Source organism: Ursus arctos, unplaced genomic scaffold, assembly GCF_023065955.2.
Source record: "Ursus arctos isolate Adak ecotype North America unplaced genomic scaffold, UrsArc2.0 scaffold_3, whole genome shotgun sequence".
Lineage (NCBI taxonomy): Eukaryota > Metazoa > Chordata > Mammalia > Carnivora > Ursidae > Ursus > Ursus arctos.
Window position 1 is genome coordinate 83,308,005 of NW_026622985.1, and position 18,603 is coordinate 83,326,607.

General features: G+C 41.0%; 1 protein-coding gene across 1 annotated transcript in view; it reads left to right on the top strand.

Annotated features, from left to right (window-relative positions):
* EXOC4 (exocyst complex component 4) overlaps window positions 1-18,603 on the top strand; it is a 722,726-nt gene that overhangs the window by 17,649 nt on the left and 686,474 nt on the right. Inside the window, exons 2-3 of the mRNA XM_026511236.4 lie at window positions 3,696-3,885; window positions 14,042-14,236. Coding sequence (XP_026367021.1) covers window positions 3,696-3,885; window positions 14,042-14,236 — 385 coding nt within the window. The remainder of the gene's footprint in view (window positions 1-3,695; window positions 3,886-14,041; window positions 14,237-18,603) is intronic.

The window sequence follows — 18,603 nt, forward strand, 5'->3', positions numbered from 1 at the left end:
CGTAGACTTCCAGTCTGCTTTTATGGTGTATCGTTCATTTATGGTGCAAATATTTATTGTGGGAGACATTGCATTTCTGGTCTTATTTTGCAGAAAAGAAAACAGGTCAGGGATACTGTCTACTATTGTTTGACACCATGCAGTCTCTAAAGGGTTCAGGGAATTGTGGTTCATTATTGTTGGGAGGCCATTCTCCTTCGGAGTGCTCTTTCTGAAGGTCTTCTGAACAAAGCGCCGAGTGCCCTTTGTTTTAGACGGTCTTGTCAAGGATGTGTATTTGGATGTTTGGAATCTAGAGATGATCTCTCCCTGTAGAAAACGGGCAGGCATGCGTACTGTCCAGTATAAAAGATGGAGTTTTCCCACATTCAGGTTCCTCTCTAGTCACTCACAGTGTGTCCAGGCATAAAGTTGGGTCCAGTTGCCTAACCCTCATAGGACTTGGGGCCGGGGTGGGGGGGTGCTACTGCAGATACGCTGGTGCCCCTGCTCCATGCTGTGTCGTGAGTAACAAAGTCCTTTGTTTTTGACCCATGAGTTTTGTGTCTTCTAGCACTGTCCATGAAACTCTGGCAGACTAACTTGTTAGCTTGTGAATAGGATAAAAATCTCAGACTCTCTACAATTCTTGATGTTGAGGAGTAAGGTGAGTCAGAGAGGTTAAATCTCATGCCTAGCGCCAAATGATCTAGCGTTTTGGGGGTGATAGAATTTGAATCTTTGTCTCCAAAGGATGTCCTCTGCATGACATTGTAGAACACCGCTATTGCCCTTGCTGCTCTGACTGCTACTACTGTGACAACGATAGCCAGCAACAACCACCACCATTCGTTGAGTGTTGATGATTTCCCAGGCCTTGTTGGCTCTCCTTTAATTTTCACCAATGGCCCTGTAAGGAAGGTATCTTTATTCTCTACATTTTGTAGATGAGCAAAAGGAGATGGGGGCGTCTGGGTGGTTCCGTCGGTTAAGCATCTGCCTTCGGCCCAGGTCATGATCTCAGGGTCCTGGGATCAAGCCCCACATCACGCTCCCTGCTCAGTGGGGAGTCTGCTTCTCCCTCTTTCTGCTCGTGCTCTGTCTCTCTCAGATAAATAAATAAATAAAATCTTAAAAAAAAAAAAAGAGATGCCATGACCAAGGTCATATAGGTACTAAGTGGTGGAGTCAGGATTCAAACGTAGAGGGAGGATGATAACAGGACCACTCGGAAGGGCTGTCGGGAGGATTCAGCGCACATTCTATAAAGTGCACAGCACTGCTGGTTTCTGGCAGCTGGGGGAAGCCTCTCTAAACATTCATGGCTATTATTGTTATTAGTAACCTCGTTGCCGTCCTTTTCTCTAATTAAAAAAAAACTTCGGTGGTTTTGTTCTCTATTTCCAACTGAAGGCAAACTGTCATTCAGCTCAGTTTACATTAAGCAGATGAAATTAAAGGGGCACAAACCTGGCATAGGCTCTTCCCTTATACAAATATTTTCTCTAAAAATGAAAAATAGGAGCTAAAACCCCCTATAGGCCCAATTTACCTTCTAATCTTCATTTTAGTAACCCTTTATGTTTCATAAATAACTCCTGATGCGGCAGTAACGTGTTACAGTGACAGCTGATGCCGGAGAAGGTGTCCTCTCTGGGCCTGACATTTTCTTTAATGGTAATTCTCCTAGTTAATGTAAACAACGTGAAATGTTTGGCATGTTTCCTTCCACAAATGGTGGTGGAGAGGATATCAAAGCACTGTAAAGGTGGCAAACTGATCCGGGATAGCTTTGACAAATCCATGGCTATTTGCTGTTAGAAGGGGAAATCAGAGGTAAATACCTAGAAACTCTTCCCTTTGGGACAGTTGATAAATTGAAGGCATTTTCTGATTGTGCTTTACTTTAGATTAACAGCCTGGAAGGTTTCAGATTTAAAGAGCAAAGTTATGTATCATAGAAACAATAGGAAGGCATGCTTGGCTCCCCGTACCCAAATATTACAGGTGATATTGGTAGCTCCATTGAAGTCATATTCCTCCTAGGTTCTCCACTCTGATTTATTTCATTAGCTAAATACTTGTGCAGTGTTTTCTACCTGAAAGTAATCTTGGAGGTAGGTAGTCTGATGTAGGATCACCAGTTGACAGAGGAAGACACAGGATCTAGCATGATAAAGGCCTTCCTTCAAGTCTTGGGGTTCCTAGTGTGTTGCTTTCCTGAGTGCCCCACAACCCCTAGAGGCTTTTCATTTTCCTTCATTATATTTCTTGTCCTGTCCCCCCACCTCTTTCCCCACCATTTCCTGCTAGAACTGGTCTCTTGGCACGCCTAACACATTTACGAAATTCTTTTTAGAGATTAGATTGATGTCAAAGACTGGCCTGCTGAATCTCCCTCTAAATTGAGAAAGAAGTTTTATATATTATGTGGCTCATGAATTAAGATCTTTTGCTCTAAATGACAGTTGGGGAAAAAACTGTTATGCAGTATTTTCCTTGTGAATATCTGGAAGTAGATATGTGATTGATTCACTGATATACCATCTCTGAAAGCAGTTGTAATGATGGACTTATAATTGATTGCATCCATCATTGGAAGCCTAAACTACCCCCTCCCTAAATTAAAGATAAATGAAATAAGCTATGCTGAATGTATATAAGCTGACAAATCTGAGGGAATTTAATGAAACTCTAAATTACTGCAGCCAACAGATAAGAGAAGGTTTCTTTGTTACTGATTAGAGCACTAAAAAAAAGAATTATCCAAAAAAGATAATAAAAGAAACAAAGATCTGTGGCCAATGTATCAAACTAAGTTATTGAAAGACTTTTAAGTGTATCTGTCTCATTCCCTGGTTATTGTTGACTCATATCAATCTTGTTGGTGCTGTTGGATGAATAGTAAAAGGAGGGATTGTCTTGTAGTATAGCTTTTACTATTGCTGTTGTAACATATTTTAGAATTGATGTGACCTTATTTCCAGGCCGCTGGGGGCTCTGTGCCAAATTTAGTTCATTTAAATGAGCTATTTGGAATGCAGTTCCTCAGTGTATAAGTAATTTTATCAGTTAGTACACTTTTTAGCTTTATGTAAAAGACCATCTGAGGGTGACTTAAACAATGGATATTTATTATCTCCCCTAACGAGAAGTCCGGAGGGAAAGCAGCAGTAGGGCTGGCTGCTTTGGGGACGCAATGATATCAGTGCAGTAGCTTGGCATTTCTTTTGGCTTTCCCTTCCATGGTTGTACGGTGGGTGAAATATTTGAGTATTGTAGCTTTGTTTAACAATATCCAGTGTCTGGAAAAAAAAACAAAACAAAACAATATCCTCCTTCCTGTTAATCTTGCAAGAAAATTACTCCTAGAAGTCTTTAGGTCTCATTGGTCAGCCTTGTCACTGATACGGTGAATGGAATTCCTGGGATTCACTCAAGCAAATCAGGACCTGCCCAGACTGTCGCAGAGTTCACACTGCCCGCTATCTAAGATTCGGGTGCCAAGGAGTGGAGGGAAAGTCTCCTTGGATAAGCAACCAACAAATCCACTTAGATGGGCTCTTGAAATTTACTAGGAAGGTGGCTTCATGTTTTCTGTTAGTAACTTGTTTCATTTCCGACCGAGTGAGGTGCATGTGCTCGTGTATTAACTCCTGTTTTACTTGTTTGCTTTTAAGTTTGATTGAGCTTGATACAGTCTCTGTCTTCACCAGGACTCTGTCTACCAGTGATGATGTGGAAGACCGAGAGAATGAGAAGGGGCGCCTGGAAGAAGCCTATGAGAAGTGCGACCGTGACCTGGATGAGTTGATTGTGCAGCACTACACAGAATTGACGACAGCCATTCGCACATACCAGAGCATCACAGAGCGCATTACCACCTCCCGAAATAAAATAAAGCAGGTGGGCCTCCTGTTCCTCTTGTGATTGTTGCCCCTGCTGTTAGGCCAGGAGTTATAGCGTGTAGAGGTGCCGTGATAGTGGTGACTGGCCTTAGGAGGGACTCATAATGACACTTTCTGGGAGTTTTGCAGTGTCTGGAAAGCCTGGCTGAAGAGGATCACAGAGGGCATCATGGGCTTGCCTCCTCCCTGTGTCTTACCCTTGGCTTCTGCTGCTACTTCTCGTTGCAGTGTGAAAGGACAGGGGGGAGGTGCCCCCAGTGTGGGGACATGAAAGGGGGGGCTGTTCTAAGACTCCAGGGCCTCTTACAGTTAGAGGCTCCCATTTCTGTGTATCCAGTGTATTTAATATGCTCCTGTCACACATTGTGTGTGTGTGTATTGCTGTAGCAGTTGAAACACTGTTAAAATTTCAGCTTTAAGTATGTCCCCTCGTTTGAAGTTGGTTGTGACTTCTGTGCAGTAATTAGACATTCTAGTATGATTTTGACAGGGAAACCCAACTTACAAATTATTGAAACGTGTATTTATGAATACCGAAATTCTTGAATACTCTTCCTTAGTCATGACAAGCATCCAGTAACTTCTGTTTTGTCATTTTCCTGTATTTTGCAGTGATTTCTTGTTCTTTGTTTCTTCCTCTCTTTCTAATTCTTGCCCCCTTCCTCTCCCTGCCCACCTCCCTTTGTAGTAGTAGGTCCTTGAAAAGCTCTTGGTTCCTGGCTGCCATGTCTTTACTGCCTAAAGGACAAAGTGGGTTCCTAAAGGGTATTTTTGTATTTGGCCAAGGGATGAACTGACCGTTGGGGGCCATCGCATCATAGTTCTGGGGGCTCTGGCTGTGTGTTTTGAGGGTCACTCCTTTAATTCCTTTTCGTACCACTCTGCTAACAGTAAGTGCTACCACTTAGCACTGCTTCTTTGCCAGTTCCTCACTCAACATATTTAGGATTTGAACGCTGGTCTTCCTAACTCTAAGCTCCTTGCTGCTGGTTTTCAGACCTCTTTCAGGCAGTAACCGCCCTTCTTAAAACGAGCTATCTTGTGGAACCCTGACCTATTAGTTGCCTCTTGTGTGGTGTTGGGGTGAGAGATGCAGAGCCTCATGCTTGGTCCTCTCCTTACAACTCTGCACCTGCCCCTCCAGCACCTCTGTGGCCACGGGGCTGCACAGACCATTTGAAATGTGCTGCCTGTGCTATCGATCGGTTCGGTACTTCCCTGGACTGCACCTGCCTGGTAACAGCTATGCTTACAGCTTTCCCACATGTTCTCTTGTCTGTCTTCTAGACCTCACCTTACATTTTTCTAAGCAGATACTTAAGTTATTCTTTGGAAAATGCTGTCAACATATGAATTTCAGCCTCTAAGAGTACCATTTGAGAATCAGCAAGCTCTGAACCTTTTTGAGGCAATTTGATAGCCTCTCTTTACATTGTAAAATTAACTGGGCATTTTCAAAAGGAATACTATAATTCTTCGCCTTTACAAATGGTGAGTTCATCCTGTGGATTTATCTGTGAAACTAGGTAAAGCTATAGATCAGTTTAAAGTAAACTGTAGTCCATCTTGACCCAATATACTAAGCTCAAGAGGAGTCAGAAAATGAATGTCTAGTGCTGCTGACCTTCTGGCTTTGCCCCGGGTAATCACTGTAAGGGTGAAGGTTTGGTATTTCTGTTTTCTGATTAGTCTGCTTGGCTGAAAGGACTTTGTCCAGATGTCAAGGGAAGCCTGTAGTGGTTTCTGCCTTGAGTCCCTAGCACTTGGAGTTGATAGCCTCTTTGCCCAGAGAGTGTTGGCTGGTGTTGATGAAGAGTCTCCTCTTCCATCATTTCACATTTGTTTTAGCAGCCACGGTCTGTTCACCATCCTCATTTTTAAGTGTGCTGGGATTTTGAGCAGAAGAAAACAAAAAGAAAACTTTGTGTTTATTACATCAGACTGTTGTCAAAGTAAATGTCACCTAATTCTATTATGAATTAGTTCAATATTGGGAAGAGAACGGGCTAAAGCTCCTTTCAAAATAGCCTCTAATAATTGATAAATGGGAGAAGAAAAATGTTGGGGGAAAATGAAAGTGAAATTTGTTTTTATTGTATAATTTGACAGTTTTGTACTGTGAAAGTCCATTTCTTGTCACCAAGGAAACACTGATGTTTTCTTACTAATCTTTCCCTGTCATTTTTGGTTTTTAATTGCACTTTGGATTATATACAAAATATAGGTGTGTATAGTTATGCATATTTTAAAATAAAAGTGGGGATGATTGAATCATTATGGGGCTATATTATTTCACATCCAGCAAGATAGAATGTGCAGATGTGAGTTGAAATTTTCTTTCTGCTGTCTGCCAAAAGAATGTAATGAGGATTCATTCAACAAATGTCTGTGGAGTGTGAGCCGTATGCCTGGTTCTGTTTTCATTGCTGGGGTTATACCCATGGAAAACACCTGTCCCTGTCCTCATGGAACTGACCTGCTGTGGGAGGAGACAGAGAAACAAAGTAGGTGATATTTACGACACGGATTGAGTCTCCGTGTGAAATGTCTGTTTCGTGCCGAGCATTGCTCTAGGCTCTGGGGAAGAGAAGTGAATAAAACAAATTCCTGGCCAGAGTTTACATTCTGGTTTACATTCTAGTCAAGGCAAACCCGCTATAAATTAGGACAGTGTGTTATAACAGATGGTAAGAAGTGCTATGCTTTCAAAACCAAAAGCAAGGAAGGGAGAATTGCGAGTTGCTGTTTAAATGGATTGGTCAGGGAAGGCTTGACTGAGGTGACGTTTGAGCCAACACTTGAAGGAAGTGAGGGAGAATCAAGAGAAGCTCCTTAGGAAGAAGGAATGGCAGGTACAGAAAGGTCGTGAAGCAAGAACATGATAGGAATTTGGGGGAAGCAGCGAGGCGGCCCGTGGGGCTGGAGCAAAATGGGATGGGGAGAAGGGAGAGGGGCTAGAGAGACAGAGAGTGGGTGGTCGAGATGCAGTGTGGTGGGTCAGGTCATGGGGGGTTTTGGTGACCGTAAGGACTTGGTTCATAACTCTTTAGTATGGTGGGAATCTGTTGTAATAAACTTTTGAACACAAGAATGGCATTTTAAAAGGGCTACTGTAGCTGCCATACTGAGCAGATTTTAGTGGGGACCAACGCAGATGAAGATGTTCATATTCATGCTCTTAAAGTTTAAGAACAGAACTGTTGACATTTCCCATTATGATAATAGTTTCATATATGGATTTATATTGGTAGACTCTAAGTCCTTGAGGTTAATGAGACGATAGAGTTGACTCTTTTCCCAAATAGTCAAGTCTACTGGGAATTTTTTCTAGATTAAAAAAAAATACGTGTAAGTAAAGAGTATGTATGATTGATCAGGTCAAGTAATGTGGATAATCAGAATACTTAGGCTATCTATTACTGTTGAATACATATTGGTATCAGTCAGAATGCCATGTTACTGCACTGGAAAACCTCAGAATCCGTAGGTTCTGCCAGTCTTCTGATAATGACTGTTACAGCAGCACCAAAATAGATAGATACGAATGGGTACAAGCTGGGAACTTGGGTGGCACAAGTGATACTTGCTGGTCTTTGAATTTGACTGTTTGCTCTGTGCTGTAGGGGGGGATGAGAGGATATCAGATTTCTTTAAAGACACTAAGTATCTGTCTCACGTTTATCCCAGGAGCTGGTAGGCTGAAGGGAAAACATACTTGTCTCTGTTGTGAATGTGCACACTTTACATTTCACCCCAGTTTCAGCTGCCCCATTGGTACTAGATCAAGCTCTTAACTCATTTTTCTTGCCTGTAATTAGAAACAACCATATGTGATTATTCAAATAAAGTTGTTAAGGGCTTAATCATTGAGTAGCGCAACATTCATTACTTAGCATTTAAAATAATTATTTGGCTTTTATATGAAAGTATACCTTGAGAGACAGAATAAGAACAAAGAATAACCCTAATACAAAAAAATGTCACTTGGTAGTAGAGCAACATGGATGTGGTAGGAAATTATTTACAGCCCAAATGTAAGGTGGAAAAATCCTGGCTGCTTCTATGAGAAAGGGAGAAAAGCCTAGAAAGGGCCATGCTAAACAGTGGGCAATAATGAGATAGCATAATTTAAAATCTAGGCAGTAGAGTGCATGAAGGCAGTCACAAGAACTATGAGGTGATGTTTCCATTAAGTTTAACTGTATCCAGACTCTGCAACTTAAAGGAAAAGTATTTCCCTTGGAAAGGGTTCAGTGGAGCCTTTCAGACAATTCAAGACCTCAGAATGGCAGCTAAAAAAACAAAACCAAACCAAAAACCAAAACCAAAACCAAGAGAACAAAAGCATGGGCATAAAAGTTTGAGGGTAAAAGTGATCGTAGTTCTAAAGGGCTTTAAAACAGAACGCTGAGTAGTGTTTCTGCACATCATTCCTTCCAGGCACTTTGTATCAGACTATGGAAAAAAACGGGTTGGTTGGACACATGTCAGGAGAATACCCATGGACACGTTTATATGTAGATTTATTTTTAACTACAGAAGAGAAAATAAATTTTGTACTTTTAGAATTAAGAATAACGTCGACTGTTACATTAATTTTCATTTACCATCCCTTGCTTATGGTGCATATTTGTGGACTGTTTCTAGTGTGCAGTTTCAGTGGGGCGCTCGCGTATTTGTCGTGCTTTGTTATAGATACTATGCACACCCAAAGCCATTCCCTCCCCCCATTATCTTGAACAAAATCAGAAGAGCATTGAATTTGATGATGTGAGGCCTGTATGCATCAGCCTCTCTTCCATATATCTCTGTTCCTCTTCTCACAAATGCAACCACGTTGTTACTCAGGGGCCCTAGGTAGTTTTCCTCTCTTTATCTTCCCCAAGGTGAGGTTGCAGATAGCTCTGTTTCTTTGCTGTCTGTATCCTCTCACATGCCCATTCACAACCTCTTGGGGCCTGTTACCCTTATTTTCTCTTTTTCTAATAGGCTCTAATTAGAGTGGCTGGAGAATCTTGTATATTGAATCTGAAATTCTTGCTGTGGCCGCACAGGTGATGAGAAGCAACTGTGAAGTTACTAGAAGTCTAAGGAAGCAGAGGAAACTTGTGTTTGAGGAAGGATTTCTATACTTGGGTTTCGATGTTTTGATTTGAATAGCTTGACTCTCTGGATTTATTTCAGGAACAAACAGTAACATAAGTTTTCAATCTTAATGATCCTGATGAATTCAATAGAATGGAATTCAAATGCTGTCACCACATCGAGAAATGAAAGTTTAGATGTAACTTGGTACCGTTCTCACATTTTAGATGTTGGTATTCATTGATGGCTACAGTGCGGTTTCTCTCTTCCCTGTGTAGAAAAGTTATCGAGCTGTAATTTACCTGCAGTAGAATGCAGTATTTTAGAATACAGTTCAGTGAATTGTGGCAAATGTGTATATCCTCTAATGTATTCCCATCCACCCCAGAGAGTTCCCTCCTGCTTCGTTGGAGTTAAAATTCTGCGTTTCCCTCTCTTCCCCCCTACCCCCTCCACATCCTGCTCCAAACAACTACTGATTTGAATCCCGTTGCTATAGATTATTTTTTATTTTTGCATGTTTTAGAACTTCAGTATGTACTTTTTTGTACCTGGCTTCATCTGTTCAGCAGAATGTTCGAGATTCTTCATATTTCTTCTCTTTTATTGCTGAGTAGTATTTCCCCCCTGCCACCCAAGTTTTAAAATAACATTTCTTCATAACAGTAACTTTCTAATCAAAAAGTTGAAGCCTCAGGGCAATCTAATATTAAAAGTTCTTGTAGCTTCTTATGTCTGCAGCTTCGGCTAATAACTTAGTTTGGGAATAATTTTCGTGATGTTCATTTTCCACACAGCCTGATGCCATCTCCCCCAGCCCTAAATACAGACACAAATACTACCTTCCTTTTCAGTTTTCCTCCGTGTAGTAGGCAAAAAGGAGAAGTGGGCTGACTACATGGTATATATCCTAGTGTGAAATCCCATAATGGTCTTTTTTCCAATCAGAAAGGTATATGCCAAGCTTTACTGACACTCAGTAAGTTTATCTCTCTTTCTCTTGATCAAGAGCCTAGTTGGGTGGTTGCATGACGTAAAATTTGTTTTGAACAATTTCCATAGTAACCATCAAACAAAAGAAAAATCTGAGAATCACAGAACCAAGGCGAGAAGAGTAGAATATCAGAAATCAAATTCTAACAGATTTTAACCGAGATTTAAGAGAGAATGGATTTAATAGCTGGAGTTCCTAGCCCAGAGACCAAGAACTTCCAAGAGGATCTGGGAATAATAGCCTTGAAGAATATGTTTAAAAAGTCCAGTAATGGGCGTTAAGAGATACACAGGTTGTAGGGCTGAAGAGTAGAGCATGGGGAATATAGTCAATAACATTGTAACAACTTTGTGTGGTGACAGATGATGACTACACTTAATCATGGTGAGTGTTTTATAATGTATATGATTGTCCTATCACTGTGTCGTATACCTGAAACCAATACTACATGTCAACTATACTTCAGTTAAAAATTAAAAAGTCAAATCGTAAGTGATGACAAAAACCAGTACTTCCCTACCTCATCCTTCCTGAGTCCCAACTGCAAAACTTCAAAGGCACTGACTGTTAGTCTTAGTAAAGTGCTTATACTATTCTTGATTTTTCTGTTTTAGACATGGTGTACAGGCCTCCAGCTATGGAAGATGGGGATTTAAGTCCACCTCCCACTCTTTGCCCTACCCCACTTCCTCTTCTTCCCCCAGCCTCTTTCCCTCTGGTTGTATCCCAGTTTTTGGTTAAATAGGTAGTATTTATTTTATTAAAACTACGTAAATATTTACCTCTAAGCCATCCAGTGTACTATTGGTGCTTCTGCAATTGTGTTGCTGCTGTTTCCCTTGCAATTACTGATTGAATATTCCTGTTGCCTTTCTCCTGCATTGGTTTTCCCCTTTCCTGGATCCTGTGTTTCCCGTCTTCTGTTTTTCTCTTCTGTTGATGGAGCGCGTTCTTCACTAGCTTGCTGAAATATGGTGCATGTAAGGTTTATTTATTTATTTATGTATTTGAGAGCTTATATGTCTGAAAATGTCTTTATTCTTCCCTCACACTTGATTGATAGTTTTTCTGGGAAATAATTCTCTCTTAGGATTTTGAAGCTGTATTATTCCTTTGTCTTGTAGCTTTTAGTGTTGCTGTTGAGAAAAGTCTGATGCATTCTGATTCACAGCTCTTTGTACAGATTTTGTCCCGCCCCCACCCCCCTTGAAAGCTTTTAAGATTGTCTCTTTATCCCTGTGTTCTCACATGTCAGGATAATGTGCCCTGGCTTGGGCCTTTTCTCACTCCATTTTTTGAACACTTGGTGTACTTCTTCAATCTAAAAACACATGTCTTCTGGGACATTTTCTTTTATTATTTTATTGGTATTTTCCTCCACTCCATTTGTCTCATTTTTCTTCCCCTGGAACTCCTATTTGGCAAATAGTGGACTTCTTGGATCAATTCCCTCATTTTCTTTTATCTTCTGTCTCTTGTTTTTGTTTTATTCTCTGGAGATTTCCTCAAGGGTAGCTTCTAGCCTTTATATTGGATTTTTTTTTTTCTATCATATTTTAATTTCCAAGAGTTGTTTTGATTCTCAATTTTTTTTTTTATAGCATCCTATTCTTGTTTCATTGATGTAGTGCCTTCTCCTATTTTTCCTAAGGGATGTTAATTATAGTTTTAAAAAATTTCTGTTTCCTGCATAAGGTTTGTCCCACTTCCTCCTCCCCCCAAGCACTTTTTTCTTTTTGTTTGTTTTGATGCCTGACTTTGCATATTCCAGGCTTTCCTTGGTTTCCTATCTGAATGTAAGAGGGAGGCAGCACAAAGCTGATTGGGAGCTCAGAGCATGTTGTGGGCCTTGTCTAGTGATGAGTGGGCAGGGACCTAGCAGTTTCCTTGGTGAAACCTCAGATGTCACTAATTCTAGGTCTTTATGCCTGGTCACCTTTCCCAGGGAAAACCCTGAATTTCCTGTGTGGGAGCTAAAAGTCAAGCTGAATATTTAGAGGCAACCCAAGCAGGAGGCTGAGGGGCCGATGGGGGCTGAGGATTTTCCTGTTCCATATCCCCACTTTGATTTCATTCTTGTGTTTGCTGCCCAGTGCCTCACACCCTCCCCTCAGCCCGGATCCTTTCTCGTCTTCAGGTCATAAACCTATTTGGCCAATGTTTGGCGGGAGGGAATTTCCCATCTGTGTGGTTTGATGAGGAGTCCGGGCTCCAAATACGCCTTATGGAAGGTGTGAGCCCTGTACTCCCGCCTTCAGTGCTCTTGGTGCCCCCTTGTCAGTGCTAGCAAACCCCACTTCATGCTAAGACTTTCAGATTGCTGTCCTCTCCTAAACTATCCATGTTCTGCCTTCTTGCCAACTTCAAAGGTTTTGTTGTCTTCTCTTATATGCCATTCCCTTCTCTCTGTTCTCTTTTCTTAGATGCTTTATATGCTTAGGAGAATTTTTTTTTAATCACTTTGAGAGTTCAGGAAGGAGTGGAGGTCATTAGGACCATCTTCAGTAGATTTTCAAAGGGGTCTGTGACTCCCCCAAAAGCTAGTAATCATTCCACTGTGCTTATCAGGAGAGATTACAAAAATCTCCTTATTTAGGGTTCTTTTTACATTGGAGAGTTTCTTAAAAGTAGGATTAGGTATTGCCCTAAAGTTATAGCAATAGACTAGATGCTTTCTCAAGAAACGTTCTGATCTTAGCATTCTATCTTTGTGTTTTCCATGTGTGTTGGAAAACTGTTGAAATTGAGTTTCATAATCACCAGAAGCATCATTTTGTAAGTATGTGCACCACCACCCCAAGTCTTGTAGAAGACAGATTTTCAGTGGTCAGAAACATGGGAGACTTCCTAGGGTGGTGGAAATGTCCTGTATTTGATGGTTTGGATTATATAGATGTCTTGCATTTGCTAAAATTCATCAAATGGTATACCTGACATGTATTCAGAATTTTTACCTAAAACAAAACACAAACTAACTACTCTCTCTCTCTCTCTTTAAAAAAAAAAAAAAAAAAGTTGTGGGGTTGTGCCTGGGTGGCTCAGTTGGTTAAGCATCCTACTCTTGATTTTGGCTCATGTCATGATCTCAGGGTAGTGAGATCGAGCCCCACCTTGGGCAATTTGGGCAGGGAGCCTGCTTAAGATTCTTGCTGTCCCTCTCCCCTGCCACCCCCCCCCCCCCGCCTTTCTCGCTCTCTAAAAAAATAAATAAAACAAAAATAAAACAAAAAACTGTAAACAAATACTGAATTCTAATTTAAATAAAAATACATATAAGGAATGTCTAAAGTATATGAGAGTAGCTCTGTGAATTGTGAAAGGTCGTGATTGTTTTTCACGTTCTAAAAATCGTCCAGTCTTCATTATGAATATGAAAATGTGCCCCTCACGTTGTGACGACCCCTCCCTGCTCGTTGTCCTCCTATTTTGTCGAGCTGTACCGTACTGGTCAGTGAACTGCAGATCTGGAGAATGTTTGAGATTGTCTTATTTAATATTTAAAGGTCCTTGGTATGTCCCAGTTCCTCTTATTTTGAGATTATCTCTGGACGTGTCTACTCTTTTCTGGAAAGTGGGCTTATTTTCGTGTCAGTTGAGATGACTGCGCAGCTCCTTGGCTCCACACTTCGGCTGAGTTATAGAAGTAGGATGGTCTGAGTGACCTATCAGCTGAAGAAGAAACATGCAGAGAAGAACGGGCAAGGAATAATCACATGGACTCTATCAGTCATTCTCTTTTAGATATTTTAACATCAGTGGGTAGGTATTTTAACGTTTTCAGAGGGTTCTGTGTCCTAAGTCACTTTTGCTAGATTCACTCAAAGGTAGGGTAGGAGTAGTTTTCTCATTTCTCAGGAGAGCCAAATACACACAGAGGTGGAGACCCATCCAAGTGAGTCAGTGTCAGAACCAGGATTAGAATTTTGCAAGCCGACCCAACCATGGGAATAAGCAGGAGGGGGGATTATTCGGGCCTGTTAACTTCTAGTGACACTGATGAAGACGACTAACAAGATTACAGGTTTAGGATGGCAAGACTTTGGGCTGACTTAAGGTCGAATCTGTTCTATTGTAGGTAAAAGAGAATCTGCTTTCGTGCAAGATGCTGTTGCACTGCAAAAGGGATGAGCTGCGGAAATTGTGGATTGAAGGCATTGAACATAAGCATGTCCTGAACCTGCTGGATGAAATTGAGAACATCAAGCAAGTGCCTCAAAAGCTGGAACAGTGCATGGCGAGCAAGCACTATCTCAGTGCCACCGACATGCTGGTGAGAGAACAGCCCCTCGCCCTTGTTCCCTGAATGCTGCCTTTCATGGCGCACATTACAAACTGCCCTTGCTGGTGGAGGCTGACTCGTTCTCTTCCTAATTCCAGTGTTTGAAATGGTAGGCGATTATTTATGTATTGTCTGCCTTTGGAACAATGGCAAGTCCTATAATGGTAAAAAAACCCCAAAACCGGTACCTAAATTATGTTGGCATGGTCATGAGTGGTGTGTGAATCTCAGAGGAAGATGACTAATGAATCCCATTTTATTTTATTTTTTATTTTTTTACTGATTTTTCTTTTTAAGGAGGCTCCATGCCCAACGTGGGGCTTGAACTCACAACCTTGAAATCAAGAGTCCTGTGCTCCACTGACTGAGCCAGCCAGGGCCCCCCCAGTGAATCCCATTTTAAAGAATGAAATCTGCATGAGAGACAGCTTTAGGAGATTGACAAACTTGATGTTCCACAAATTCTTTGAAGAGATTGTTACGTGAGGGCTTCCCCCCCCCCCCCCCCCGTTTAAATTGAGGAGAAAGAAAATAATTCTGGAGCAGTAATTCTGGAAGGGACTTTGTTAAGCCAGAGTACTCCACACCCTGGCCTTTAGTCTCGGAGTCCATTCTGTTACCCTTTTTTTTTTTTTTTAACGTAAGCTGTACACCCAGCATGGTGCTTGAACTCAAAGCCCTGAGATCAAGAGACACATGCTCTACCAACTGAGGCAGCGGGCAGCCCCCATTCTGTTACTTTTTGAATTAGAAATGAAAATTCAGAGAATGTTGCAACTGTTGGTGCATGTGGCTGAGTGTCAAGAAGACGAATAAAAAATAATATACATCTCGTTACTTATTGAGACTCATTTTCTCAGGGCCTGTGGCACCCCCACTGCCATCTGATTCAGAGATGTCTGGGGACTACAGAGGCCCTCAGTAGCAGATGACTGCGTTTGGAGTCTTGTTTCCACAAGGATGGAAATGTCTTGTCTTTGTTTCACCAAGTTAGATTGGCTGTAATACTGGAAAAAACACTGAGAGGACTTGGTGGGAGAAGCAGGGTAAATCCTCCAAGTGGTTCCAGTTGAGATTTTCAAGAAGAATTTTGCCATAAGTCCTTCATAAGAAGCTTTTAAGGAAATTTGGTAACCAAGACGTGAGATATGCTATGATATTCTATCATATATTAAAACCTGGTTGTCTGATAGGAGTGAACTGTAAGCAGTTCACTTAAGCAGTCAGCTGAAAGGACAGGAGTATATGTGGGATGCCACCTATATGTTCCTTTTGCCTGTTGTCTTCAGTGTTCTCCTGTAGACTGTTTCCTCCACATGTGGGTGGGGTTTGGGGGTTTGGGAGAGAAGAAGGGGTGTGGGCTGTAGCCTTCATCTTCCCAGCTTTCAGAGGAAAAATTAAAAAAAAAATTTTTTTTTTTAATTTATTTATTCGATAGAGATAGAGACAGCCAGCGAGAGAGGGAACACAAGCAGGGGGAGTGGGAGAGGAAGAAGCAGGCTCCCAGAAGAAGAGCCTGATGTGGGGCTCAATCCCAGATCGCCGGGATCACGCCCTAAGCCGAAGGCAGACGCTTAACCGCTGTGCCACCCAGGCGCCCCCGGAGGAAAATTTTTTAATTAAAAAATATGGGAAGTAGGGTGTAGGTTGGGCCAGCTTGAGTACTATGATTGTCAATTCTAACTAAAATTACGTGGTTAGGGGAGTGGGGGTCTGGGGAATGGGGTGGGAAAGAAGAGCAGTTACCTCCAGAAAGAGGTGAGTGTATGAGCTACGTTTCCCAGAAGTTCCTTTCCCCCCCCCATTTGTTGTTGTTTATATATTCTGGATACTAATCTTTTGTCAGATGTATTTGAAATATCTTCTCCTAGTTGGTGGTGTATCTTTTTACTTTGTTTATGAAGCCCTTTGTTACAAAGAAGTATTAAAATTAAATGCCATACAGTTTTTTTCCTTTATCCATTTTTTAAAAGAAATAACCATTTAATTTTATTTTCAGTAGTCTTCATTTTTTTGAGAGAGAGAGAGAGCATGAATGGATGGAGGAGGGGTTGAGGGAGAGGGAGAGAGAATCTTAAGCAGGCTCCATGCCCAGTGTGGAGCCCACCCCGGGGCCTGATCTCACAACCCTGAGATCATGACGAGCAGAAATCAAGAGTCAGATGCTTAACTGACTGAGCCATCCAGGTGCCCCATATCCAATTTATTTTTTATTTTTTATTTTTTTAAAGATTTTATTTATTTATGTGACAGAGAGACAGCCAGCGAGAGAGGGAACACAGCAGGGGGAGTGGGAGAGGAAGAAGCAGGCTCACAGCGGAGGAGCCTGATGTGGGACTCGATCCCGGTACGCCGGGATCACGCCCTGAGCCGAAGGCAGACGCTTTAACGACTGCGCTACCCAGGCGCCCCCCCCATATCCAATTTATATTTCAAGAAATTTTTTTTCTATCCCAGTGTCATAGAGAATCTACTGTGTTCTTTAATCTGTTTGGAATCTGTTTCCATATATGATATGAACTAGGGATCTAATTATATCTTCTGTATGAATAGCCACGTGGCTCAGACCATTTGCTGAATTTATTTCCTCCTGACTTCTAATGCCATCTTGGTCACATACGAAGTTTTCGTGTATGTATGGGTCTGTCCCTGAGCTCTTCGTTTGTTCAATTGGTCTTGTCTGTATCAACACTGAAACCATGCTGTTTTAATTACTATTATTTTATGATATATCTTGATGATAGCAGGTGGAGACATCACCTCATTTTGCTTTTCAGAATTATCTGTGCTATTCTTGGCCCGTCACTCTTCCATATGAATTTGAGTATCAGCTTGTCACGTTCCTCAAAAAGTGTCATGAGATTGATTTAGTATAAGAATTTCATCTGTGTAGTATTGAATCTTTTCAGTGAATGGGTCTCATTTATTGATGTCTTCATTTATGTTCTAAATAATAATGCTTAGTAAGTTATTGCTTAGAGGTATTAAATATATCTTATTTCTGGCTATCGTATTTTTTAAAGCAGTGGCTTTTTATTAGTAACAACTTCTAGTTCTTTGTTGTTGATGTAGGGATGTGATAGATGTTGTTTAATTGATCGCATTTCCCTGAACCTAATCCCAATGCTGTCTGCCTGGAAAATGATGATTTATTCTTTAAGGCTTGGCTCAAATTTCATTAGCTCTCTGAATGTCCCAGGTGATTAGATGCTTTTCTCTTTAAAAAAAAAAAAAAAAAGAGGTATTGTTTTTATTGTGGTAAGAGTATTTAGCCTGAGTAGGTGCTTTTTTTGTTTGTTTGTTTCCATAAGCTGCATGTACTTCCTTGTAATACAGTTGCTTTTGTTTGAATGGTAGGTCATTGAGGGCAAGGGCTCTATCTTATTTATTTTTATCTGCCCTGTTCTTAGCGTAGTGCGCCTTATCTAGTCAGGGTTCACTGATCATTAGCCAAATGGGTTAACTATGGGAAAGACTTTAAGATCACTAAACAGAGGATAGGGTGTTTCCTCTCTAGTGGCTCTGGTCTGATTTTTCTCTGGTTTCAGTGTTTGTTTTAATGGCAAGTGTCTCTAGTTTCCAACCTTTCCTTTTTGCAGTATTTAAATGAACAACAAACAATAATTATAATAACAGCTAATATGTCTTGAGTTTTCATTATGTTCTGCTACTATTTTAAGTCTGTTACACTTGTTAACACATTTAATTCTTGTAATAACCCTGTGAGAGAGGTTTCTGATATGATCCCTGTTTTCCAGACGAGGTGATTGCTTTGCATGGTCTGAGGAGTTGACATATCCTAATATACAATGACGATTTCCTGAAGGTAGGATTTAATGTGTGCTTAAAAGGTTGGAAATTTCCTTCAATTTGGCCCTTTGTATATGAGTGAATAGTAAGGTCTATAATTGCTCCTTCACTGGACTTCCTATGAAAAAATAATCATATTTCCTTTCCCCATGGTTATGTGCTATTAGAAGTAAAATCTACTTAAGGCATCTCAAGGGTCCAAATGAAAAATCTTTGCTAAAAGACATCAGAGCAAAGTGAAGACAAAAACTCCAGTCTTTCAAAACTCTCCGATTTCCTTGGATTTGTTTATCAAAAGATTTTGCATTTCTATTGTAAGGCAGGTGCAGATGGCCAGTAATTTAATCCCTACTCAGGTTCATAAATGCAGAGTAAATAAATCAGTGGTGACCCATGGCTCTTGTCAGCTCCTGCAGTTCCTGCTTTACCCTCACACTGGTCTGATAGCTATAGACTTGGCTTCTAGATGGGATATTTATTTCTTCTTTTGATATGATAACCTGAGTATTGCATAAAATAATTAAATTGTCATGACAGGGAATGTCTGC